A 27,646-nucleotide genomic window follows, 5' to 3' on the forward strand; every position below is an offset into this window, starting at 1 on the left:
CCACAGATCTTGATAAAATTTGGCACAGGTGTAGAACATAGTCTGGAAGAACATATAGGCTTATTACGGAGTACGGCGACAGCTACTATGATATAAATCCCTTGGCAATTACATGACCAACCTAATTTTGAAAATTCTATTAGTTCCAATAAATCTACCAAGTACTAAAATCTTCCAAGACGTGATATTGGTGTTATCGGTTTAGCTCAGTCACTTTGATAATATTTATCAGCACTTAGACCCCTACGAAGCTTAAAGAAAACATTATCAATAATCCATAACGTAATTAATGTATGTAGATTGTGTTAAATCTTGTTTTAATAAAAACATCCTTGAAATTTTTGAATGTCAAGTACTGTAACGGCGATTTTATAAGTTGTACTAGTTTTAAATAAAACTAAGGAGATCGTAACTCATAAACTGATAGTGTGGGTCGAACGGATAAACGCTGAATTTTTTTTTATCTACTTCATTTTGGTCTACAGGCATTCTTTTCATATAACATCTTCCATCTATGTTATCAAATGAGCATGCAAGCTTCTAGCGTCTTATACAAAATTGGGAGTAGCTAAAAATTAGAATGCCACTATAACTTTGGTTTTAAGCAAAAAATAAAGTAACCATGAGGTAAGAAAATAGGAAAGATTAAGATAGGTCAAAGATTAATTGTGAAATATTTATTATAATTTGGTTTATTACCTACAGATGATTAGTTAAAGCCGTGGCGATTTTTATCAGAGCTTAGTTCAAGAGAAATAGCGCAATTCGACGAAGCGCATTGCGTTGACGCGGACGTGTGCGCAGCGCGCGGCAACGACGGCGAAACGCACGAGCACGGCAGACTATCACGCTAGCGAGTGCACGCTACGTCACGCCATGGCAGACACTACAACTCCCACCACGGTATGTTGTGTTGCAATCCAGTTAAATACTTTCAACATTTCTACGCGTTTTTATCTGTTACTCAGCTAAAATAGTGTACCAAAGGAAGGAAGGTAAATAGCATAAACGTAAGCCAAACATCTTTAGTCATTGAACTTTACACCGTGGTGTGGCGCGATAGGGCAAACCGCCAGTTGGCTACCAAACACGCGCCACCGCGGTCGCTATAAATCGAACGTTTTCCTCGCGATAACACGAACTGAAATATATTAACTAAGCAAATGTGTTTCATAGTGCTAATATTCAAATTCAACTACTTATTTTATTAGTGCTAATCACTGTTTTGTTTGATTTAGAAAGGAAAATAAATATTATAACGGTGAGATTTAAATAAAATATACTATTATAAAATTCTTTGCAAAAATATGTTAGGACTGAATTCATTAACAAAAAAATAATGTTTAATGCCTTACGAAAACCAAAATATTGTAACTATCCTACTTTTTAATAATATTAAAAATGCGAATGTTTTTCTGGTTGCTTGTTACTACGTATCTCTAGAACGGATCTCGCTGAAATTTGTTATAGATGTAGAACACAGTCTGGATTGGAAGAACACATAGGCTACTGTTAAAGTTTTGTTTTTAATTCCGTGCGGACGGAGTCGCCGGCAAAAGCTAGTACATCATCAATAGTTATGGTTATAGCCAAGGATGTCTGTGTGATTACACGGTACACTTGTTTATGATTTAAATACCGTAATTTTGGCAATAAAAAATACAGATTTGAATGTATGGTTATAGAGTTATATGAGAGACGATAGGTTGCTGCTGATTCCATACCCGTTACAAGAACCCGTTACTCGACCCCCTTTTCGTAATTTTGTTTGACATATACCTACATACACATATATAAACACAGCAATGACAAGTTAAAATACTTAAGAAATTAGTTCGTTAGTGACGAATACTTCGAAAGAATATTGAGTTAAAATATCTTGTTTTAACTGATAACCTTACAGAAGGTTGCATGCAAATGTTTTGAACACATTTTTTATCGTACATAAAGGCTCGTGACTTACATACTAAGTAGGTGTTTTTTATTTTAATTAATTGAAGACGGATTGATCCTAAAAGTGAATACACTTATGCTGACACATATTGTTGTCACTGTTTTTTTTTTCATGAAGAATGTAAGGGATGGCAATATGTGGTAATAAGTGTCACTTTAGTCGAAATCTATTATAAGATAATTTATTTTCAAATTAATTAATCGCGCGACCGAAAGTACGAATAATAAATTGTTATTATTAACGTTTTAAAACGTAATATCACCTTGAAATCAGGTAGATTAAAAGAATTCATTACTGGTGCATGATCCCGCAGAGCTAACTATAGTCGTTGATAAGAAAGATAACAGTAAAACTTATCAGTTTTATCGTTTTCAAGGGGAAAATGACCCAATACTAATGAAAACCCATTTTATGCGTTGAAATTTCATAGGTATATAGTAATTCTCTGATCTATATTTAAGTTCAAAGTCCAAAGTGTTATTTTACGATAAGTAATAATACAAACAAATCTCATTTAAAACAGGTTTATGTTTGATTTTGTGAATTTATGTTACATTTACTGTGTTACAAATAAAAAGGAAAATATTTGTACGATAATATTTTGCTATTCTACTATATACAGTCAAAATCTGTTATAACGACATCGAAGGGACTACTCATATTGAGTCGTAAAAACCGATAGTTGTAACAACCGGTGACAGGTATTAATAGGAAAGATATGTATATAACATTCAGCCAGGACCTTTGATTTTGGTCAATTTAACCGGTATGTTGTTCTAAACGATGTCGCCATAAACGGTTTTGACTGTATTTATATTGAATAGTCAGTTTTTCTTGACAACAACAATTATGTAAGTAATTATGCAGGCGGTTACATATACACGTTATATGTACGAATAGAAATTCAGTCACGGGAAGAAAAACACTGTAGAGTTTGAGAGTAAATATTATTATTTTTGTCCCAAGGACTCTAGTGTTTAAACTAAGTGATTTAATTAAGCTAAATTAAGTTTGTGGTCCTACTTATTCTTTTACTATTCATCCTTAGGCGTTAAGCCCAGACATCAAACGTTTTTTTCTTTTTTCGTTCTTTCCGGGAATGTTATTATAATTACTATAGACATCTAAGTACTACTGACTAAAAAAAACCAAGCAAACGTCACTATTTCCATCTAATTAATTGATTTTATTTCCTCATGATAACATTACTTAGTATTCCTAACGATAGTTTTTTAATTCGTTAATCCACTAAAGTTGACGTTATTTGGATTTAGAGGACAAACGTAATGTATTTCAAGTACCAAAAAAATAATGCTACACGAGTATGCTCTTAATAGGTGAAGCAAAAAATGACATTATGTAAATCTTTATAATAAAAACTTCTATTTATCCTTTCATTTTCTAAGGTTACCTGGAGATGCCATTCCATAATTACTAAGTTATAAACTCTAGAACCTTTTTTAAAGATGTTATTATTACTGGTCCATCCAGGGATGATCCATCAACATCTGGAAAAATTTAAAGTGAAAAACTGCGAGTAATCTTGTTTCTTACAAGATGTAGACACATAAGATAATAATTATTTTTATTATTCAAGAAACAGGAAGAATATTTTATATATTTAAAATACAAACATACTAAGCTGCTGATGTTATTACACGGTCTTCAATCGATGTACAATTTATAAATAGACGTAATTTGTTACTGACACGCGAAGTGGAATGATGTTGCAAATATTAACATGTGATACATTATTAAACTTCATTAGTATATAAATGATTAGGAAACTCTATTTTTACAAACTATTGTTATATACAAGTTCATAAATATAGTTCCGGGTATGACAAGTAAAAGGAATTTAGTCTACGGTGCTAATTAAATAGAAACATGATACGTAATAAATAGATCGAAATTCAACCATAATACATAATAAAGATTTTTTATTATATATATATATATCTTTATGCACTTCTTTATATGTATCAAATTTCGCACATTTTCTTTAAAAAAGAGATATAAAGTATTCGCTTCACGTAACAATGTACATATAAGCATATGTGTATAATTTATATATATCCCATGTTCTTTATTATGTCTTTCGGGATGTAAATAAATTTTCTTTCTTTCATAATACAAAGTTAACATTTATTGGCACTATATATTCAGTGGAACTCCACTACGCCATTTGCAACTTATTAGTTTAATGGCTGTCCGCCAAAGTAACATGTTTCTATTTATCATTGTAATTAAAAAAAAAATCTCAAAAATGTCTTAAAGTAAGTGCGTTATGTTTGCTGGTTTTTTATAGTAGTGTCCAATATATTCTACTTTAGGATATCATTGTATTTCTGTATTATTATAAAATAATCACTAAACCAACACACTGTAATTCAAGTAATATTTAACTTCAATTAAGCAACTTCTATAGCTTCTCTTTTACTGGTTTTTTTTAAAAAAGCGTCTGATCAAAGGTAAAACAATTTAAGTGTACAGCTAAAACAATTTAAAACCATATTTTCGCGCTTATGAAGCTTATCGTTATCTCACCCCACCCCAACTAATCTACTGATATTTAAGACAAATTCACTGAATAAATAAACTAAATATGTACTTGTAGTTCTATGACTGCAAGAAGAAAATCATTTCAAGAATAATTAAAAGTGTCAAATGTCTTCTTTCCCTTCCCATACTTTTCTTATAAGTAAAGGATGGGAAGTGAATTTTACGGAAGAAGGGACGCAGAGGAAAGGGAAAACTTCTCTTTCCGTGCGTCCCCACCTCCGTCAATAAAATGTTGGCAACGTATGTGCAATTGCGGATGACTATGGGCAATGTTTGCTTCGCTATTTCGGCGAAATCAGGCGGCCGATTGCTCGTTTGAAACCTTATAATTAATATTAAAAATTTCATTACCACATATTATTCTATAGTGGATTTATTTGATATTCCCATAACCCCACAAATAAATAGTTACCAAGGCGATATCGATATTTTAAATGGATTATATTTATCATTTAATCTTAAAAGTGTCCGCAAAAGGTGTACTTGGAATAATAATAAGTTACCTTATCATTAACTTTAGATTTTGTAATGTAATAGTATGTAAAAGTATCTAGGATATCTTTGTAGAAATTTAATAAATCGGCTATATCTACTTACTAGTTTACTAGACGACAAAAGGGATTAAGAAATTGCCCACTGTTTACTTCTGACGGTTGTACCTGTTTCTCGATCTATTTATTTTTCACTCAAACTAGTTAGTTAGAATACAGATGTTTATCATTATCCGAATATTTTCCAGTTATCGAAGTTATGACGTAAGTGCGAAAACAGTCATAAGAGTAGAAAGAATGCAGGCAACTGCGAGCGATTTTAAGACCGCTTCAATTCGAACATTTTATGAGCAAATGTATAATTTGTATCAATAAAAAAATGGCACTCTTTTGATGCTTGGTTCTATCGATTAGTATTTTGTTAAGAATTTCGTAATTAATTTACTAATTAGCAAGTAAATACTCATAGAAATGAGTATTACATTCGACGTAAGATGAGGAAGTCTTTGTTTATTTTTTGGTCCTAATTTGAAACAATGTACTTATTTTATTAATTTAAGAAGTATATTGCAACTTGAATTCTTATGATTACAGTGATATGTTTTTACAGGTACATGTACCTAAGCAAATTAAGCAGTAAATTCTAGAATGTTTTACGGAGCATTTTCAATGTCGTAACACACAGCAACATAGTTCTTTGTTTTTCATACAGACTGTTAATAATGGTAATATGTTTTTGGAGATAGTTTAGCAGTGGAAATACACGGTTGTATATTCAACACAAACGCAAACGTGAATTTTAATAGAATATTGCTTGTAATAAGTGATATGTGATCCAGCACTTATACAATCCTGCTTGTGTCAACAAGATAATGTTATATCTATTACGTATTAAACTATACTAAGTAAATATATTGTTACACAAATGCGGACAGGTGTATTTATAAAAACATACTTATAAAGCATTTAAATTAATTCTTATTTAATCTATTTAATATAAAAATGTCAATGATTTTTTTATCTGTGAATATGTCAGTCAGACAAATTGAAAATAACACCAACGAAGATATATCTTACTAATATAATAAATGCGATCTATAAAGATAAAATTTAATACCAAAAGCTTAGAGACTAAAAGACAAAAGTTTTGCGTATTAAATCCTGTACTTATGTAACAAGAACAGGCTAACCGTCTGGCTCTGGGACTACGTACAATGGAAATGTTAGTTAAACTCTTCAATATGTTATCTGATGATTTTAAACATATCATTGTTGACTTGCCAAACAGTACTGTCGAAATTCTCTGCCGGTATAATAAAACATCTTTATAAAAACATATACTATAACAAAGTTATCCAATCCCAATCTTGGTAAAAATTATAAGATAAATATCTTCATAGGTAATCTAATATTTATTAAGCAAAGAGGTAAAACTCCACCTAATGGGGGAGGAGTCACTGGTGGGGGGCTAAAGTATGATATCACGTGTATTTATTTTCTGACTGATGACGTTTCAATGAATAAATTTATACTATTTTAAAAATCAAAATTAATTTGGACAAAAAAATATAAATTATATAAGGTATAGGAGGTGGCGTAATCTGACTCGATACAGGTACAGGGTAGGTGAGGGTCATTAAGTTGCTAAAAACATCACATGATTAATGGACGACCCCTAAAGTTTCCGTAACTGCACGACTAGTGTTTAGCTAATGTGTCTCATAGCGTAAATTACATACTTAGCTAAATTATATTGTGCTATTCATAAGATTGATATTTTGGTGTAAAAACATATACATATAGATAACATAAAAAACCGAGGTTTCTTTTGAAAAGTCGTTTCATTAGCAAACAATGAGATGTATTTTAATTTATTTTGAAAAACAAAAATATGGACACCGATCACGTCACAGTTTTAGTTAAAACACAGCATTGTTCTATTGTAGAATTGTCTTCATTTTATAGTTGTAAATTTTTTTTCTGTCATATCGGCTTATGAACATTCTAGTTGACGCCCGCGACTCTGTCCGCGCGGAAGTAAAAAAAAGCTTATTTAACAACCTATGTGTTCTTCCAGTCTATGTTTTACATATATGGCAAATTTCAGCGAGATGTATGCACCCGTTCTACAGATACCTTCAAACAAACATCCATCCATCCAAACATTCGCATTTATAATAATAATTATTAGTAATAAAGATTTAGTAAGATTAAATCTTTTTTTGATATCACTGCGGAAGAAGGAAAATTTTCGCACACCAATATGCCTGTACATAAACATACTGTACGGAAAAGAGTGCTTGTCGTTATTGAAAGATTTTGGTTTTCATTTTGTTTTTTACCATCAAACATTACCTAGAAATAACTTAAGATGTATTATGTAAAATAATTGTACGTAAAACAACTCCGGAATGGTCTTGAATAAAAACAATATTAATTACATCCACTATTATTGTCACATCGTCCATAAAATTTGTATATACTTTTTAATTCTTTAAATTACTTTATTGCTGTTGAAAACTGATTACTACAATATTTATTACATATAATCTGTTGTTTTATGTTTACATACATTTATTATTGTAAGCATTATCTATATCCGAACGAAGATTAGTAATAAATAGTACTTATTTGTTTTTAGGAAGCATCGACAGTTATCGTGGAAAACGGCGAGGAGATAGTAAAAGTTCACAAAATGAAGTTGCCAAATGGAACAAACCAAACATATTTAAATGGTAAGCTATTTTAAGATGAACATTTAAAAATATCAACTCATTTATACCTTTCTTAGGCTAAGGTAACTCCGAAATAGAAAAGAAAACGTCAAATATCTATCAATTCCTTTATCAAAATTAATAAACATCGACAGATTCCTTTGGACTTTACATTCCATTGCAATAATGGTTAAGAATAGTTATCATAAATTAAATGCCGCCCAGATTCGAAATTAAATATTTGTCTTAAAAGAACCGACAATGGAATCATGAATTCGTACCCACGAACTTTAATTTAACAGACCGTACTCTGAATCACAATGCTCTAAACGTTTATTAAAATTTTTTGCCATCATATGTGCAACGTAAATAGTTTAAATTTTTGTTTATGGTTTATTGAAATGAACTATATGATAAAGTATGTACTTCTAAATATTTTTTGTTTTTAATAGTTACGTATATAAGTGTTTATATTTATTACGCGGAAGTTTTGAATATACTATGGTTTTGTACTTGTGGAACAATGTGTCAAATAGTTTATACGTGCCCTAAACATAGATGGTGTAGAATTGCCGAGAACAATCATGTTTAAAGAATTTTTTTTTAAAGTTTATTGTTACGCGACATTATGTAGAGTCACATTATTAAAACATTACATCACTTACTGCAGCAATAATTTATATGTATGAAATGACAGGATAATTTTTATTCTAAGTTTTATTGCTTCACTTGATAGTTGGGACAAAAGATACCTATTATTCTTTAAATATCGTATTCAAAGAAAAGTTTAAAATATTATTACAATGAGCCGTAATTATTACAGCTATCAATTAAAAAATATATAGCAAGTACTTCAACTGCACATGAACATCGATTTTGCAAAAGTCGTCTCACAGACGTTTTTGCTTTTAAATGTCTAGATTTTTTTTGTGACATATTATCATCATCATCATCATCATCAACAGCCTTTATCTGCCCACTGCTGGGCATAGGCCTTTCCCAATGCCTTCCACAGTACGCGGTCCTCCGCCTTTCGCATCCAACAACTTCCCGCCGTGCGGATTATGTCGTCGGTCCACCTGGAAGGAGGACGCCCCACACTCCTAGTCCCCTGCCGTGGCCTCCATTCTAGGACCTTTCTTCCCCATCTGGCGTCGTTGGCCCGACAGATGTGACCGGCCCATTGCCATTTCAGCCTACTGACTTGGAGAATTATGTCGTTTACATTGGTTCTCCGTCGAATTTCTTCGTTCCGGATTTTATCCCGTAGAGAAACACCGAGCATAATTCTCTCCATCGCCCGCTGAGCGACTTTTAACTTATGGGCTAGCCCCGCCGTCAAAGTCCAGGTCTCCGCACCGTAGGTCATTGTGGGGAGGACGCACTGGTTAAAGACTTTCCTCTTCAGGCATTGAGGTATTGACATATTATCACTACAGTTAAATTGATAATGCTAGTTACTAATTACTCGTTTTGGTTAATTTGCGTGACGTAGGACCTGACCAAATAATACCAGCGGACGATTACGTAAACTGCACACCGGGTGGCTATGTCAAACTTCGAATGGAATCCCGCGGAGTAGCCTCGGAGCCACCAGTATCGGTGCCGGGTTTGCTGAGCAGGACGGCAGCAAGATACCCCGATGCTACGGCACTGGCCACCAAGAAAAACGGACAATGGCACAAAATAACATACAAGTAAGTCAATATCAGATTATGCTTAGAATATTAACATGGTTTTCTTAGTAAATTTTTCTTTAATTTACTCTATTGAGAAAAAAATTTTTTTCCAACACCAGATCGAAATGAAAAAAAATTGAAAATTTTAAAATTAATATAATTTATTTTCAGACAGTACCAAGAGCGAGTACGCACAATTGCCAAGGGTTTCCTAAAGTTGGGTCTGGAGCGCTATCACTCGGTGGGCATACTTGGATTTAATTCAGAAGAATGGTATATTGCTGATCTAGCTGCTATCCATGCTGGGTAATTTACTTAAGAATAATTAGTTATTGTAATATGTCCCTTATTTTCCCCTAAATATTTGTCGCCGTCGCAATAATGAATAAATTATGTGAACTGAATGCTAATATATTTGTTAACAGTTACAGTATCTACAAAAACAAGCTCCCTATTCTTTGCTTCTTTATATTTTTTAAAATTGTTTTTAAATTAAAAATTGCTAACATGAAATAGACATGTAATGTTTGATGTAGAGGTTATGCGGCGGGTGTCTACACTACGAACTCTCCGGATGCCTGCTACCACTGCTTGGAGTCGTCGCGAGCCAACATCTGCGCCGTGCAGGACAAGAAGCAACTAGAGAAGATACTGTCAGTTCGCAGCAAGTTGAAGCATTTGAAAGCTATCGTACAATGGGAGGGGCCCGTTGATACCTCTGTGCAGGGAGTTTATAGCGTGAGTGCAGTAGAAGACTATATTATCTCTGTTTACCCTAGTATATTAAGTCAGCGATTGTTGAAGTAGGCGAGGCGAAAACCAAATGATATCTTAGTATTTTTATTTTTTTAGTATGTTTTTATTTGTTAAAATTAAAATTATTATTATAATTACTTTTGCAAGAAGGACTTGGTCATTGATCTTGTAGTATTTAAGACGAGTGAGTAAGCAACTGAAATTTGAATTAACATCTGTAACATGATATTCTAAATTTAGATCGGCTACCTCGTGAATGATGTTGCAACGTAGTTTCCGATAAATCGCTCTTTGCTCAAGATCAATATTGCGGAAACAAAAGTTAATGCAAACAAAAAAAAAATAATAAATTCACATAAATAATTCATAAGATTCAAGGTTATGTCCTTGATTGTATACTACAATATACCTCGTAGAATATTTGCAATTTTTATTTATGTACTTTTTGTACTGTTTAATTTTAACAATGTTATATTACAGTGGGAACAAGTAATGGAAATGGGCGCAAAAGAACCTGATACCCAACTGAACAGCATCCTTAAAGGTATGGCTGTTAACGAATGCTGCACTCTAGTGTACACTGTAAGTTTTTGTTTTATATTTATTTTTTTGATTTGTAGAATTAATTGACAACTAGTTGTGCATATGATCTTTAATATTAATACCATTTTTGTGAAACGAATAGCGGTTACTATAACTCGATGGCTCCTACGTAAACAACGTATGTTTGAAACGCAAATTTTGAAAGACAGTACGGTTAATTACGTTGCATCAAACATAAACTTACAATTGACAACCGAAATCTAGAGTTCTTCAGTTTTCTAAGGTTTTTTATAAATTTACACTGTAACTAGTATTTATCAGATAAATTTTAAAAACACAAAACTTAACATGAGCTTGAATCGCAAAATTGAGACTTACATTAGATAGTCTACGAAGGTGTCATCGATCTATTTACTGCAATCGATGGCTCTTACGTAGACTTTCGTAAGTTACAATTTTGCAATTTATCCCCTGCTTTAACTTGATGAATACTAATTACTACATAGGAAATAAAAATATTAATAAAGGCATCTTTGTTCTAATAATAGTATACGAAAACATAATTTTTTATGCGGTACTTTGTAAAAGTAATAAAAATTGCAGTTCAAAAGAATAGTAAAATCGTAGCTAATAATAGTTGATTACACAATATTATTATTGATTTTATATTGTACGTTTTATACATGATTACTTGTGTTAATATTCCCATTAAATGTCGAGAATATTTGAACAGGCTAATATAATACATTTAATAAATATTCGTTGCATATCGAAGAAATATGAAAAAGCCATTCCGTTAAGTGACAAAAAGACATTCTGATAAAAAGTATTCCTTGAATTTTACTTTTACTTTTGGACATCCTGTCTCCTTTTCTTATACAAGCAAATGCAGAGGTCAATAAACAACTTAGTATACTCTGCATAACTATGACGTACCCTAGATATAATTTATTGCACCGTGTTGCAGTCCGGTACAGTGGGCCCGCCGAAAGCAGTGATGCTTTCGCACGACAACCTGACGTGGGACGCGTTCTCTATATCCGAGCGTGTGGGCGACCTGGCGCCGACGTACGACCGCCTCGTCTCCTTCCTGCCGCTCAGTCATGTCGCCGCACAGGTATTTATGCTAATTTATTATGATCTAGCGTCCTGTCAGTGCCCTTTGCGAGTGACCTAATCGGCCTGATTAGTATTGAAGAGTGAGGTGCTTTGTGGGGTGATTTTTCCTTGGAGTGTTGTAGGGATGCCATCAGTCAGTTGGTTATTAAAGTTAAGTAATTGATTAGCGAGAATTGAGTTAAAATAGTAGCTTTATTTGCAACGATGAAATTGTCGTGACTCATGTTGTACGATTTTATAAACACATGTTGTGTTCCCACCATGCAATGTCACATATTGTAAAAAATCAATATCAGTGAGAAAATCGTAATATGTTAAGTTTGTGCGTGGGAAATACAGATTATATCGCCTTATGAGTATTTCTAAGTAAAATATTGATTTTATGTAAATATCATTGAATAACAAAGTGGAGCATAATTGTTGTTTAAAATACTTAGCATAGCATGATACCTGAGTGATTTTCTTCCACTCTACCGTTAAGTTCAAGAAAAAAATAGTTTTTAATTAGATCCCTTAAGACAACAATAAGTCAATAAACTACCCATCTGAATGCAATAAAGACTAGTGTAGAAAAAACAATTGCAGAATGATTTGTATTTTAAAACATCGTATTTTCCTCTTCAGGAAGTTATTATACGAGCTGTGGATGACTTGTAAATTGTATAACTGTAGACAGCGATTAAATTAACTTGTAGCTTGCAACGCTATTGTTATGAAAATTAACTATGTTTCAGTTTGCCACGCGAACGGAAATTATGTTGTATCTAGTAATTTGTGCAACGAATGCAAGCTAAAACAACATTACGATTTCTTATCTAAAAACTATAGTTTTTTATATTTCCTTTTTCTTTTAGAAATAAATCTCAACCTGATATGGTTTAAAAATTTATACTGAAAATGCCATAAATTAAAATTTGTCAGAATGTTGGTAAAAATAAGTCTTTTCCTCGATCTTTACCCAGAATGTACTTAATCGACTAAATTATTATTTGTTTATTGGTGTCGTAGGTCGTGGATATCTACACAACTTTAATGAACGCGGTGCCGGTGTTCTTCGCCCAACCTGACGCACTAAAAGGCACTCTAGTCGAGACACTAAAGGAAGTTCGTCCAACGAGGTAAAAAGATCTTGTATTCCCAACATTTCTGTAATCATAAAATAAATAAAATAATTATACCAAACGGCGTATGACAATGAACATTAAAATAATAAGTGGAAAACCTGTTTTTTTATGCAATATTGTTTTAATGCAGATAAAAATCAAGATTGTATATAACGTTAAAGATGACCTTTGAACAGGTTCTTGGCTGTGCCTCGCGTGTGGGAAAAAATGTACGAGAAAATCATGGCCGTGGGCGCCTCCAGTGGGACTATCAAACGGAGCATCGCTTTGTGGGCTAAAGACAGGAGCATGAAACACCATGAAGCTAGAATGAATGGGTAAGATCTTATATATTACAGTTACAAGTTTTTAATATATTCTAAAATTGAGATTAGGTACTCTTCTGAAACGTTAAATTTAATTTTTCCACTGCGATTGCCGATTTTGTTAGTTATTTTCTTATTCCATTGTTTAAGTAATATTATTTACCTACGTACGAACACTTACTTTGATTGGTTTTTTATGAAAATTATTACACAATAGTCGAAGTGTGGATTCGAACTCATGACCCCCTTATCGGAAGTCCGTACTAAGTTGAACGTAACGTAGTTTAACCATCAGGTTATTAAAGTTTTGTTATTATAAACAAGTAAGAGTATTATATTTGACTAGTTCGTTCTCGGCTGGGATGAGAGGTCTACCGCTTGACTTCACCACCACCCAAATGTTTCGTTACTGGTATGTACAGCAAGGACTAGCGAGGAGTCTTGTCAGATAATTTGACTGCATGGATAATTGGGGCTGTCACCTATAGTGTTTTAGTTTTTTTCATGTGTCTAATTGCCGGAGTCAAAGTAACCTAGCAATTATCATAGCAAGATTATTGATTCAGTGGCGAAAAAAAATATAATATTGACACTTGTATTTTATTATTGTAGATGGCAGTCTTGCATGATATAGGAATTAGAATTTTAGAAGACTTTAGACGACAAATTACAGTTTATTTTCCTGCTTGCATGTTCCATTAGAATTATTTTGCTAGAAGCGCATTTTGATATCAGGAAAGTAACATTTCTTAAACGATTTATATTTTAAAGTTTCGTCTGATGAGTGTGGTGCCGAAGGCCTAATTTTAGTCGTCTTTCCCTTTCCCCATCCTTTTCTAAATAGAAAAGGATGGGATTGGGGAAATGGATTTGACGGAAGAGGGGACGCACAAGAAGGGGAAACATCCTCATTCTGTGCGACACCTTCTCCGTTGTATAAAGGAAGGCAACGCATCAGCATTTGCGGATGTCTATGGGCAACGGTCGCCTCGCTATTTCGGCGAATCCATGTGGCCTTTTGCTCGTTTGCCACTTTTTGGTATAAAAAAAAGTTGCGTTTGAGTTTTAGATGCGATAGACTCAAAATATGCTAGTTCATTTTTAAATTCTTCGATAATTTTATTTACCATTAGTTGACCTTGCTAAGTAAAGTCAATTCTTAATCTTACTTATATTAAAAGTGCGAAAGTTTAGATGGTTAGATGGATGTTTGTTGGTTAAAAGGTATCTCCGTAACGGCGCGGATCTTGAAGAAATTTGGCACAGAACATAGTCTGGAAGAACATATAGACTTCTTATTAACTTTTGCACGTACTCTGTTATCAACTGTTATACAAAACTTCAATTATAAGCTATTTATTTTTATCTTGATTAAGTATTATTTTCATTGAAAAATTGATTATGAATAAAGTAAAAATAAATGCATTACTCATTTTTAATAAATACTAATAATTAATAATAAATACTGCCAATCTGTAATCTAAAGTCTTTGATTAATTTCAATATAATCTAGTCTACTTAGATAAAAAAATTGTGATGGGGAAAACCCTAGAACTACATCGCTTTTATGTTTATAAATAGAAATTAGAAAGCTATAACATTCAGAACTAGATTACGTGTGTTTTCTTTTCATTTCGCGCTATGATGAAAGTCAACTTAATAAAGCCAGGCACCAATAATTTTGTAGGCGATGCCATACACACTGTGCTGCGTAATAATGTAATTTAACAATACAAATAAGAGCGATTCGCAAATTATGTAGTAAAAGTATTATATCATAAAAATTACATTTCTTTATTGATTTGAAATATTTAACTTAACGGCAACATGACGTTGTAGATTGCGCAAAGTTACACATTCTAAGATGTAGTCCTTATTATTTGTTGATTTGAAAAATTATTAATATACATATCACCTCTAACTTGGGGTAGGCTCCGAGCTCCTCGGTGGGGACGTATAGTGAGCTGTTGATGATGATACATATTATCCATTATAATAACTGTATCAATTTGTGTATCTGTAGTAACTTTCAGTTCAGCTTGCAAGAATATTCAATTATATTGCACTTTTCGTCGTGTTTTTATTTACTTTATTTTATAGTTGTTTGCAATTTAAAAATTCAAAATGGTCAATCATGATATTGAATAAAGCATAAACGCATGATGTTTCATATCACTCGCTTTGTATTCTTAGTTTTGAATATATTACACAATATAATATCTACAGTTTAATGTTGCGTTAATCTGTAGATTTATAACACTTTATTCACAATTATTTGCATGTGTTCATATAGGACAAGAAAATCATATAATTTAAGTTATCTACACGAAAATTAAAGCAAAGGAAAATTATATAAAACAAGCAAAATTAAATTTTACTGATAACAATTTGTCTGCATTAAATTATACCTAGGTAATGGTTACTACGAAAGGTTATTCAATCATAATTATTTAAGTTACATAAGCATCGTTGGCATCAAAAGTATTCAATCACCTTGTTTTAAAAAGGTTCACAGGCCGTAAATCTTTTAGTACACATAAAAAAATTTACTAACTCTACGAGTCGCATATAATTTTTAAGACTATATGATTAATTTTTAATTACAAAAATTAACAAACCGACGTTAACTCTGAAACGAAATTTAAACATTACCTGTGTCTATCGAGCAAAAGTTGAAATAATAATGACGTGTGCAGGTTGGAGGGCATGGGCTGCGGCTACCGGATTGCAAGGACGCTGGTATTCAGCAAGGTGCGCGACCAGCTTGGCTTAGACCAGTGCGAGACGTTCGTGACCGCCGCCGCGCCGCTCTCGCCGGATATCAAGAAGTTCTTCCTCTCTCTGGACATACCCATTGTAGATGCGTTCGGCATGAGCGAGACAGCCGGCGCCCACACACTTAGTATTTATCCAAAGTAAGTTTGTTTTGTCAATGTACGTGGTATGGTAAGTGCTCTATTGTGTGACTGGATAAAGTCTTAACGTTAGTGTACTCACAACAGGTGTAAGTATGAATTTATAGAACCACTCAGGGAATCTTCTTACCATTTTAGAGAACAGTTTCTACCGTGAATACACTACAACTAATTTTGACGAATAAAAGCGAGACGACAATAAGTTTTCACCGTGAAGTTGTTTTTTCATGAAATATCTTTCGACTTCATATATTTACAGATATCTTCGTAATAAAGAGTATCAGGAGTTCATATTTAATTTTTAATTCTTTAGGCTGAAATTGGATTCATCTGGTGAAATTTTAACGGGTACGGAGACGAAGTTCGGTGGAGCAATGAGTCCAAACGGTCCAGGAGAGATCATGATGCGCGGCCGGCACGTGCTGATGGGCTACCTGATGGACGAGGAGAAGACGAGGGCCACCATTGACGATGAAGGCTGGTTGCACTCCGGAGACATCGGTAGAGTGGATAGCAACAACTTGCTATATATCACTGGCAGGATAAAGGTATTTACGTTGAACTACATTGAAGAGAATAAAAACAATAGCTCGTTTCTAAATGTTACGTATTTCCTTACTCAATCAATTGTGACTTAAGAATTCCCTTGTTGTGTAGATTTTATATACCCTTAGGTATGTTTGATATAAATATATGTTTTGTTAGGAATTGTTGATAACTGCGGGCGGTGAGAACGTGGCGCCGGTGCTGATCGAGCAGACGATCCAGACGCAGCTCCCGCACGTGGGCTACGCCGTGCTTATCGGCGACAGGCGCAAGTTCCTCTCAGTACTGCTCACATTGAAGGTACCTGATACTTTGATATCGTGTGGTTTGTATCAAGAAGATAAAATATCTTAAATATAGCAGCTTTACTGCTTCGTATTCATATTTAGTTAGTCACCATTTCGCTTGATGTAAGTAGCAGAGGACATCTTTGTGACGGCCTGTTTCCAGCAGTGGACGTCTTATGGCTAATGAATGAAATTGATTTTCAATTTAGATAAAGCATTTTATCCTCTAAAACTTTATAATAAAGCACTTGGAGTAATTGTCTCTTATAATCCCAGGCCAAAATAAATACGGAGACTGGCGATCCTCTGGACGAGCTGGAGACGGAGACGAGGAAGTGGGTGGCGAGTCTCGGTTGCGAGGCGAAAACCATCAGTGAGATTGTCAAGAACAAATACCCGGCGGTGAGTTGATGAATCACACTTAACAAGGTCCATTGCATTACATTTGGTTTTACTGTGAACAAGTTGTTTGTTGTTAATGATGTGCGTTTCCACGTTCTTGAAACTTTAATAACAGTAAAATCGGTAACAAACAACACAGTTCAAGACATATAATGACATTGGTATTTCGTAGTAAAATATTTGTTTTTTTTTTACTCGCTTTATTTATTCGTTTTATTTCTATTCTAGGTGCACAAAGCAATAGAGGAGGGTATAGCGCGCGCCAACAAGCAGGCTATATCAAACGCACAAAAAGTACAAAAGTTTGCGATACTCCCCTCAGACTTTTCTATGAACACAGGAGAGTTGGGTATGTTATTCGATCTTTTTTATTTACCCTCCACTATACATTATCGTAAAAAAGAGCGACACGATGCTTTGCTGTAAAAAAAATATTTGCATAAGCAGAATATTTCTGGAAGTAAACTTTTATTTTACAAATAATTTATTCCTTTTTTTTTCAGGACCAACACTTAAAATAAAGAGGAACGTGGTGTACGAGAAATACAAGGACATTATAGAAGAATTCTATAAAGATTAAGTTTAATAATAGTTTAATGTTAGGGAATGGGGCTAAGTTGTTACCAATTGCTCAATTAGGGGATATAGAGCTGGATCGTTTTTAATTCTATTGAACTAAGGGCAGATGTAAATATATTCTTGTTAATATATGTATAGTGTTACTATGTGCTGACTTTTATTTATGAAAAAAAACACCATTTGATTGATACTATGAGTGCACAATAACGTGATACCTTAATTCTGGATCACATCCTCCCCTCCATATTTTACTTCGGGTTTCAAGTTATTGTGCACGGTTAGTACATTTTATTTATTTTAAAAACATCGAATAAATGAATATTAAATGTGAATTAATAAAATCTTAAAGTTAATTACTATTTAAGTACAATAACGTATTTGTTTTACAAAGTAAATAAACGTCGTTATATTTTTAAGTAAATATATTTTAAATAGAACAATTTTTCTAAGAAATAAGGGGAATAACTTCTTAAATAATTTCATTTAAGTACTTACAACTAATAGTTAAATACAAACATTTTTGTTCAAATAATTAAGTAATACTTGAATGTATTGAAATATAAGTCATTCTTAACGTAATTCAATTAAAGAAATCATTTTTTAATTTTTCATTAAAAAACATAACTTTAAAAATAACATATCTTTTAACATGATTATATAAATTAGATGTATTATATTTTAAGTAGAAAAATCACAAATGAAGACAAAACCCTTGACATAATCTTTATTTAAATACGGTTAAATCGTAATATGAAAAAAAAATGAATTGTTTTAATACACGAATTACATGGAATGATAAACCTTACATTTTACTTGGCATGTAGTTAGGAAGACATAAATTCGGAAATCGATTACTTTGGGGCCTACTGTGTACTACTGTTAAATAAAAAGATCACAAACTTCGTATGAATTTTATAATCCGCACTTTTAAGAATGACACTTAGATAATATTTTTAATGATTAAATCATCTAAAATTGATTTGTTTGCTAGTGGACGATTAATATCTGTTATATGGATAAATTTGTATATTTAGCTCGCGCCCTTCAGTCAGTGTCGGGTGCGGGCGTGGCGGGTGCGGCGGGTGCGGGGGGCGCGGAGGCGGGCAGCGGGGGCGGGGCGTCGGCCAGCGGCAGCGGCTTGGCCACGCCGATGCGCACGAGCCCGCGCGGCGCGCCCTTCAGTCAGTGTCGGGTGCGGGCGTGGCGGGTGCGGCGGGTGCGGGGGGCGCGGAGGCGGGCAGCGGGGGCGGGGCGTCGGCCAGCGGCAGCGGCTTGGCCACGCCGATGCGCACGAGCCCGCGCGGTGCGCCCTTCAGTCAGTGTCGGGTGCGGGCGTGGCGGGTGCGGCGGGTGCGGCGGGTGCGGGGGGCGCGGAGGCGGGCAGCGGGGGCGGGGCGTCGGCCAGCGGCAGCGGCTTGGCCACGCCGATGCGCACGAGCCCGCGCGGCGCGCCCTTCAGTCAGTGTCGGGTGCGGGCGTGGCGGGTGCGGCGGGTGCGGGGGGCGCGGAGGCGGGCAGCGGGGGCGGGGCGTCGGCCAGCGGCAGCGGCTTGGCCACGCCGATGCGCACGAGCCCGCGCGGCGCGCCCTTCAGTCAGTGTCGGGTGCGGGCGTGGCGGGTGCGGCGGGTGCGGGGGGCGCGGAGGCGGGCAGCGGGGGCGGGGCGTCGGCCAGCGGCAGCGGCTTGGCCACGCCGATGCGCACGAGCCCGCGCGGCGCGCCCTTCAGTCAGTGTCGGGTGCGGGCGTGGCGGGTGCGGCGGGTGCGGGGGGCGCGGAGGCGGGCAGCGGGGGCGGGGCGTCGGCCAGCGGCAGCGGCTTGGCCACGCCGATGCGCACGAGCCCGCGCGGCGCGCCCTTCAGTCAGTGTCGGGTGCGGGCGTGGCGGGTGCGGCGGGTGCGGGGGGCGCGGAGGCGGGCAGCGGGGGCGGGGCGTCGGCCAGCGGCAGCGGCTTGGCCACGCCGATGCGCACGAGCCCGCGCGGCGCGCCCTTCAGTCAGTGTCGGGTGCGGGCGTGGCGGGTGCGGCGGGTGCGGGGGGCGCGGAGGCGGGCAGCGGGGGCGGGGCGTCGGCCAGCGGCAGCGGCTTGGCCACGCCGATGCGCACGAGCCCGCGCGGCGCGCCCTTCAGTCAGTGTCGGGTGCGGGCGTGGCGGGTGCGGCGGGTGCGGGGGGCGCGGAGGCGGGCAGCGGGGGCGGGGCGTCGGCCAGCGGCAGCGGCTTGGCCACGCCGATGCGCACGAGCCCGCGCGGCGCGCCCTTCAGTCAGTGTCGGGTGCGGGCGTGGCGGGTGCGGCGGGTGCGGGGGGCGCGGAGGCGGGCAGCGGGGGCGGGGCGTCGGCCAGCGGCAGCGGCTTGGCCACGCCGATGCGCACGAGCCCGCGCGGCGCGCCCTTCAGTCAGTGTCGGGTGCGGGTGCGGCGGGTGCGGGGGGCGCGGAGGCGGGCAGCGGGGGCGGGGCGTCGGCCAGCGGCAGCGGCTTGGCCACGCCGATGCGCACGAGCCCGCGCGGCGCGCCTTTCAGCGCAGCCACCGCCTGCTCCAGGCTCGCGTCCTCCAGGTTCTATGGCCATAAAGAAAATTTGCCATATTCCTCAAAATCTTCGCATGAAGGTCATCTTAATGAAATAATGATATTGTTAGATATTTGATGCAAAAGTATTTTAAAAGAAATAAATTAACAGCGAAATAGTGAATTTAACTCTACTTCTAAATAATCCTCGCAATAGGATAAACTCAAACCGAACGTAAATAAACAGAAATGTCAGACGTTCCGCAATGACGGATGGAAAGAGACTGCCACGAGCAGCAGCGCACGCTTCCTTATAAATCCTTTTTTTTGTGTGGCTACCCTCAACAGTCCTAACATTTGTGTGGCTACCCTCAACAGTCCTAACATTTGTGTGGCTACCCTCAACAGTCCTAACATTTGTGTGGCTACCCTCAACAGTCCTAACATTTGTGTGGCTACCCTCAACAGTCCTAACAATATATTAAATACGCACGGGTCACTAACGAGCTATCTCTACATAACGAATAGAAAGGGATGCTGCGTTTTTATATTAGCTGCGTATTTTACCACTGCATATAAAAGACAGAGCTAAATTTTATACATTTTTCAAATTAAAAGTTTTTTGACCCAAATATATTTATTAGAGTAATTTTGATTTCAACAAGGAAAAGATTTAATCAACCAACCTGAATAGAAAAGTGCCAGTTGCTCCCAGGGTCTCTGCAGTTATGACAGTATTGTAGTGGGTTCTTACCTGGTCGTTGACGAAGAGCAGCCTGTCGCCGGGTATGAGGCGGCCGTCCTGCTGCGCCACGCCTCCCGGCACCAGCGAGCGGATGACCACCAGCGTGGCTGCCGGCCGCAACGGGTCCTGATAGTCCAGGATCGAGAACCCCAGACCGCGCTCGCCCTTCACCAACTCTGCGAATATCACACAAATGATTCCTACATAAATCTAACATTATAATTTTGAATACAGTCAACTCCGATTATAACGACATCAAAAGGCTTGACGACTTTCAATCATAACCGGTATAATATTGTTTACAAGCAGCTATATGGGATGTACAGAAGAATAACAGATGGGATCGTATACCAATGATCTGTGGCTCGGAGGCCCACATGGCGAGGCCGGTGAGTGGCTCCAGGCTGCGCGAGCGCGCCTTGCCCGCCGCCAGCGCGCCGCCCTCCTCGCCCCCAGCGCCCGCCAGGCTGCCGTCAGACTTCGCCTGCAACGTAACATACATACAAACACATCTGTTCGATCAGACGGCACAGGTAAATCGTCTCTAACTCTCTATTGTGTTAGTTACCTTGACGAGCGTGTGTGCGGGCGGGGCGAGGTCTAGGGCGTGGTGTGGGGCGGGAGCGGGTGCGGGGGCGGGGGCGGGCGCGGCGCGTGGGCGAGCACACACCATGCACACCTCGCTCGACAACTCTTTCAGGATCGACACCACCTCCAGGTGGTTCATGCCCAGCAGACGGTGCCCGTTCACCTCTACAATAAATTTAAACTATATAACGTGTCTTGGACAAGCTAGCTACATCCTATTCAAAAACTATTCAGCAGGGATTGAATTCAAATGACATATTAAAAATCAGTACAACGGATCAACAAAGTGATGTGTATTAACCGAGCAGTTCATCGCCGGGGCGGTGCACCCCGGCGCGGCCGACGGGCCCCTCGGGCAGCACGCTGCGCACGTAGTGGTGGGGGCGCACCTCGCGCCCGCCCTCCACGTCCACCGTGCCCTCCAGCGAGATGCCCAGCCCGCCGCACCCCCGCACCACCACACCCACCACTATCTCCACATCTTCGCCTGCAACACACAACAACAACAGATTCTAACCAGTTTCTAAAACAGACTATTTTTAAATCAAAAGGCCACATAATTTTAGAAAACGACAAATACCTAAAATGGCTTGCCATTTGCGACGTATGGCTTCCTTTTGTTCGTTTGTGCGCGGCATCTCGAATGCGGGCTGCGGAGTGGGCGTGCGCGGTGCCGCGGCCGGCTCTACGATTTCCTCTTCGTTCGGCTCCGAACTGTTAGTTTTTATTTCGTTATAATATTTAAATTCACTGTAATGTACAATATTATTCTATACTCGCGAACCGGTTCGCATAAAATATGGTCCTTTGCGAGTCGGATATTATGAAATGTATACTCACGAGGAGTGCAGATGCATCATGGGCAAGTCGTGGCCGTGCACGTGTGGGGGGTGCGGTGCATGGCGCGGGTCGGGGCGGTGCATGTGCAGGAAGGGGTTGTGCGGCGCCGCACTCGCCGCGCTCTCGCCCGCCGCGATCGCCTGCTGCAGCTGCTCGAACTTCTCGCCGCGAAGATATCTACACAGTTTACAAATATTTGTATCTGCCAATTAGTAAATAACGACCTTATACTTAGGAAGAAACAATCTAAACTAACGTGGACTTTTGGACACTTGAGGACTCTGAATGCGGTAGTGAGATGGTGGAATGTTACCTCTCCAGTTGTAAAGTGACGACGTTGCCGCTCTGTTTGAGCGCGTCCACTGCGCGCTGGTTGGACTTGCCGGCGAGGGAGACGCCGTCCACCGCCACGATGCGGTCGTTGACGCGCACCGCACCGCTCAGCGCCGCCGCACTGCCCGCACTCACCGACTTCACGAAGATCCCCGACAGCTCCTCCTTCTCGCACACGTACCCTGACACATTGCATATATTACACACCCTTATTATACTCGTTTTATATTTTAGAGACGACATAGAATTTACCTGCTATAGTAATTCCCAATCCGTTTTCATCCTTCTTCAATTGCACAGTGAATCTATCGACTTCTGGTGATTCAGCATCTGAAAATTTTTATTTATTTCATAATAATTTCGTGAATATAACTGAAATATTTCAATGTTATAATAAACAATGTGACTTACCAGAATCCGGCGGCGGTGTTACGGAGCTGCCGAAGACGAATCTATTGGGCGCCGGGTTTGGAGGTACCAGCGCGGGCTGAGTGTTGAACACTTGCTCGAACCCGGTATCCAATAAGTAACGATCTAAAGCTTCCGGGTTAGACAGCAACCTGGAAACAATAATTGCTGTTGCATAAAGAAATAAAGGGTTGTTTTTACTTTGAATGATAAATGTTTTGTAAGATGACCATCATATCAGAACTACAATTAACTGAGGCCGAGTATCCTTTTCAGCTGTAACTTTGTTTCATTTCAAAAGAAAATAATTACACAATGCCTCAACCTAAACTTAACGAGGTGATTACAATATTATTACACTAGCGGTCGCCCGCGACTTCGTTAGCTCAGAATAAAAACAAAAAGTAGGCTACAATATGCACACATCAGCCACCTTCCATTAAAAGTGCTATAAAATTTTCGAATTAGCGAAAATCAAAGCCGTTCCGGAGATTACTCGAAACAAACGCGGCTAACTGACAGACAGGCAGACAAAACGTTTATCGTAATATGTATATTAAATACATCACGTACGAATTACGAAATAATTAATTTTTAATTTCGATATTACATACAGACACATCAATGTTATTAAATATGTAAGTATTTAAGGTGAATGTACCTTGCGGGTACTATTGGCGCGATGGAGGGCTGCACGGCTGCGGGGTCGACTGCGCGCGCCACCACGAGGCGCACGCGGGAGCCCGAGGCGCGCAGCACTCCCGCCACCTGCTCCGACCCCATCTCCATCAGGCTTACCTGCAAACAACACAACTATCTCTACTACCACTTCAACTTAGCTCAATGGAGGTACCAACTACTTGTAGTTATTCAGATTTACAAATATCTTAGCGGTCACACGAGACGCTGCCAAAAAAAATGGAATGGTCCATCTTATTTTGTTGTAAATAGGCTTTCCAACTATTACAACTTAAACAATAAAGTATTTTGTTTTATAAAGCATCAATAATAAATTTAACCCAAGGCCAAGGGAATAAAATATGATTAGTGACATGTTCCATCTTGTTTGAATTTCCGCTTTCTGTTTATCCTACGGTAAGGCTTCTGTAGCTCAACAAAACTGACTGCTATCTCTGACTAATATCTTTTAAAAGTACCACAAAACTTTCTTTGTACTCAAGTTTCACTTTAAATAAAAAAATTATTAAACAAATTGAGTCAATAACAAATCTTACTAATATTATAAAAGCAAAAGTTTTGATAGATGGATATTTGTTAGAAGGTATCTCCAAAACGGCTCTACAGATCTAAATACAACACTTGGCATAAGTGTAGAGCATAGTGTGTAATTACACATAGGCTACTAAAAAGGTTTTCTTTTAATTTCGCGCGGACCTAGTCGCGGGCGACAGCTAATATTTGAATAACACAATGCTTTCTAACATAGAGAAAAAAAAACTTACATCTCCTATCTGTAATATGTGATCTCCTGACTTGAGACGGCCGTCACGATCAGCCACACCACCAGCTAGTATTGTTTTTACAATAACACCACTTGTTCTAGCACCAATTATACCTGGAATTAATATGAAGAAATTATCTAACCTAGTCCTATGTGCAGCAGTGGACGAACTCAGGCTAAACATAATAATTAAAGGTCCGTAAAAAATTAAGCCTTAACTTTAGGGTCTAAACCTTGTATGATGACCCCACGTGAGTGGGATAAGGCCAGGGAGATGATAGAACTAATAGTCAAAGGTATGGGCTATGGATCTTACTGTTTCGAGTAAAAATTGCACAAGTTTCAAGTTTGTCTAGAATATAAGTAGAAATGTAACATTATTGTTTTCAATAGTCTGAAAATATTTGGTAAATAAAAAATTATTAAATAAAAGTTTACCAAATCCAAGTCCAGTGCCATCATTTACTAAGTTTATTATTTCAACCTGTGCCCAGTCTCCTGCAACAATGTTAGTTGAAGCAGATGCTAAGGAATCATCATTACGTGATAAATCCAATATGCCACGGTTCTGAAACATTAAAAATTCCAATATGCTGTATCACATTAGTTCAACCTAAATTGAAAGAAGCAGTATTACCATGGTAGTAGTCTCAATATTTAAGTTAACATTCTTGCATAATATAATGCATACAATACCTGCTTCGGAGACATACTGGAATCAACGGATGCTGTATCAAGTCCCAACATGCGTTCATTGTCCGAATTTGATCCAAACTCTAAGCTATTCGGTGGTGAAACTTGCGGAACACGTTGCTCCTCCTCACCCTCATGCGAACCATATAGGTTCCTAGTTTGCAATGCCAAATCACCTATTCATTAAAAAAGAAGACATATTTTAAAAACTAGTTATCATATTAATTAAAATAATACTTTTAGATACTTTTTACAACACAAGCATTTGTATTTACCTTTTTTTGTGTAAGGAATTCATTACTTGTAATAATTAACTTAATTTTAAAATACAATTATTTACTTCAGAACCATTCAAACATGTTCCTTAAATTTTATTGAGTAGAATTTTTAACTATTCAATGAAAAAACATTGAAGTTTAATTTTCTAAAAAAAATTCTTACCAGCCGGAGTGATGTCAAAATCACCAGGAAGCATTGAGGGATGATGAGCAACTTGGGTAGCAAGCATTGCAACTGAGTCATGCAGAGTTGCTATACTTCTCAATATTGGACTCTCCAATAAATTAATAAGCATATTTAGATCATCACTAGTAGCAGCCTAAAATATATAAAGATATTCTTTTAAATTAACATAACATGTAAATGGTAAATTGAAAAAAAGGGCTCCTCACTGACTATAGCCTTATGATATTCCAGGGCAAAATATTAATCAAATGACACCTCACTCAACAAAATTGATTTAGGCTAAGTCACAACGGTATTGAAATACATACAAATCCACACACTACCCATTTGTAAGTCAAGTAAAAACATTACAAATTTGCTACTAAAGTATTATAAAAAGTGCACAAAATACTTTACACTTAGTTTCAAATGAATGTCCTATATTTACCTTAAGTTTTGGATCATCATTTTGATCAACAGCAGCCTTTACACTTTCTAATTGTTGTAAAGCATTAGATATATTTACACCAAGGTGCATGCTGAAATTTTAAGTAACAAGTTTAAAAATATCTTGATTCTTTTTTAAATTCATCAAACGAAATCGCTTTAAACTACTAAATAATATTATGCTAACATAATAAAATATATATCTATACAATAAGTAGAAATATCGTTTTGGTTTTTATACTTACATGATAATTTTATATCACTTACTTGGCAAATATATTTTAGTTTTTGTAATGAAAATTATCGTAATGTATTTGAAATTGTTATATTTATAAATGAATTTTGTATAGAAAAAGGACCTCCGTGAAGTTGGCCCCCTCACTTTAATTTTTTTAACTTTTTTTTACGCAAATCGTTTGAGAATCGTTTGAGAGGGTTTGAGAGAAAAGAAATATCGTTTGAGAGTTCCTACTTTCTCCGTAAAAACAATTTCAAATTCTAGTGTGAAGTTGGCCCCCTCACTTAACTTTTTTTTATTTTTTTCAATGCGAATCGTTAGAGAGTCGTTTGAGAGACATTAAGAGAAGAGAAATATCGTTTGAGAGTTTTTACTTTTTCTGTAATAAATATTTTAATTCTGGGCATCGAAAATTACAAATCGATTTTCCTTTTTTTCCGAATTAAATATGGCAATCATGCACTTGGACGTTTCAAATTTATTGTGTAGGTAGAGAATGGTAAGAGAGTGATTGAGAGAAAAGAGAAATCGTTTGAGAGTTAATACTTTTTCTGAAATATATATTTCAATGTCGGAATCGAAAGTAACAAATCGATTTTCCTTTTTTCCGAATTAAATATAGCAATCATGCACTTGGACGATTCAAATTTATGGTGTAGGTAGGGAATGGTAATAGAGTGATTGAGAGAAAAGAGAAATCGTTTGAGAGTTAATACTTTTTCTGAAATATATATTTCAATGTCGGAATCGAAAGTTACAAATCGATTTTTTTTTATTACGAATTAAATATGGCAATCATGCACTAAGACGTTTCAAATTTATTGCGTAGGTAGAGAATGCTTAGAGAGTGATTGAGAGAAAAGAGAAATCGTTTGAGAGTTAATACTTTTTCTGAAAAATATATTTCAATGTCGGAATCGAAAGTTACTAATCGATTTTCCTTTTTTTCTGAAATAATTATG

At 37.3% G+C, this 27,646-nt stretch overlaps 2 protein-coding genes across 4 annotated transcripts; one reads left to right on the plus strand and one right to left on the minus strand.

Annotated features, from left to right (window-relative positions):
• Positions 1 to 752: 752 nt before the first annotated feature.
• LOC106718785 (very long-chain-fatty-acid--CoA ligase bubblegum) lies at positions 753 to 18,106 on the plus strand. 3 transcript variants are annotated; one of them, XM_014512968.2, is made up of 16 exons: positions 753 to 903; positions 7,649 to 7,742; positions 9,217 to 9,418; positions 9,572 to 9,706; positions 9,937 to 10,138; positions 10,637 to 10,738; positions 11,667 to 11,816; positions 12,827 to 12,936; positions 13,119 to 13,259; positions 13,594 to 13,659; positions 15,944 to 16,162; positions 16,476 to 16,710; positions 16,868 to 17,008; positions 17,272 to 17,397; positions 17,626 to 17,746; positions 17,901 to 18,106. In XM_014512968.2, the coding sequence occupies exons 1-16, from the start codon at positions 877 to 879 to the stop codon at positions 17,975 to 17,977; spliced, it is 2,148 nt and encodes a 715-aa protein (XP_014368454.2). In that variant the 5' UTR covers positions 753 to 876; the 3' UTR covers positions 17,978 to 18,106. The 3 variants fall into 3 exon arrangements, with proteins under 3 accessions (XP_014368454.2, XP_014368455.2, XP_014368456.2); XM_014512970.2 differs by lacking the exon at positions 753 to 903 and adding an exon at positions 1,070 to 1,261; XM_014512969.2 differs by lacking the exon at positions 13,594 to 13,659.
• A 2,263-nt stretch (positions 18,107 to 20,369) lies between these two features.
• LOC106718615 (patj homolog) lies at positions 20,370 to 26,736 on the minus strand. The gene is made up of 17 exons (XM_014512761.2): positions 26,692 to 26,736; positions 26,448 to 26,538; positions 25,997 to 26,153; positions 25,559 to 25,731; positions 25,301 to 25,430; positions 24,864 to 24,976; positions 24,062 to 24,198; positions 23,404 to 23,552; positions 23,245 to 23,322; positions 22,973 to 23,174; positions 22,660 to 22,836; positions 22,400 to 22,533; positions 22,121 to 22,306; positions 21,800 to 21,984; positions 21,583 to 21,715; positions 21,241 to 21,407; positions 20,370 to 20,537 (listed from the first exon to the last, which is right to left on the minus strand). The coding sequence occupies exons 2-17, from the start codon at positions 26,535 to 26,537 to the stop codon at positions 20,370 to 20,372; spliced, it is 2,379 nt and encodes a 792-aa protein (XP_014368247.2). The 5' UTR covers position 26,538; positions 26,692 to 26,736.
• Positions 26,737 to 27,646: the final 910 nt, after the last annotated feature.

Source organism: Papilio machaon, chromosome 2 (genome assembly GCF_912999745.1).
Source record: "Papilio machaon chromosome 2, ilPapMach1.1, whole genome shotgun sequence".
Classification (NCBI taxonomy): Eukaryota; Metazoa; Arthropoda; class Insecta; order Lepidoptera; family Papilionidae; genus Papilio; species Papilio machaon.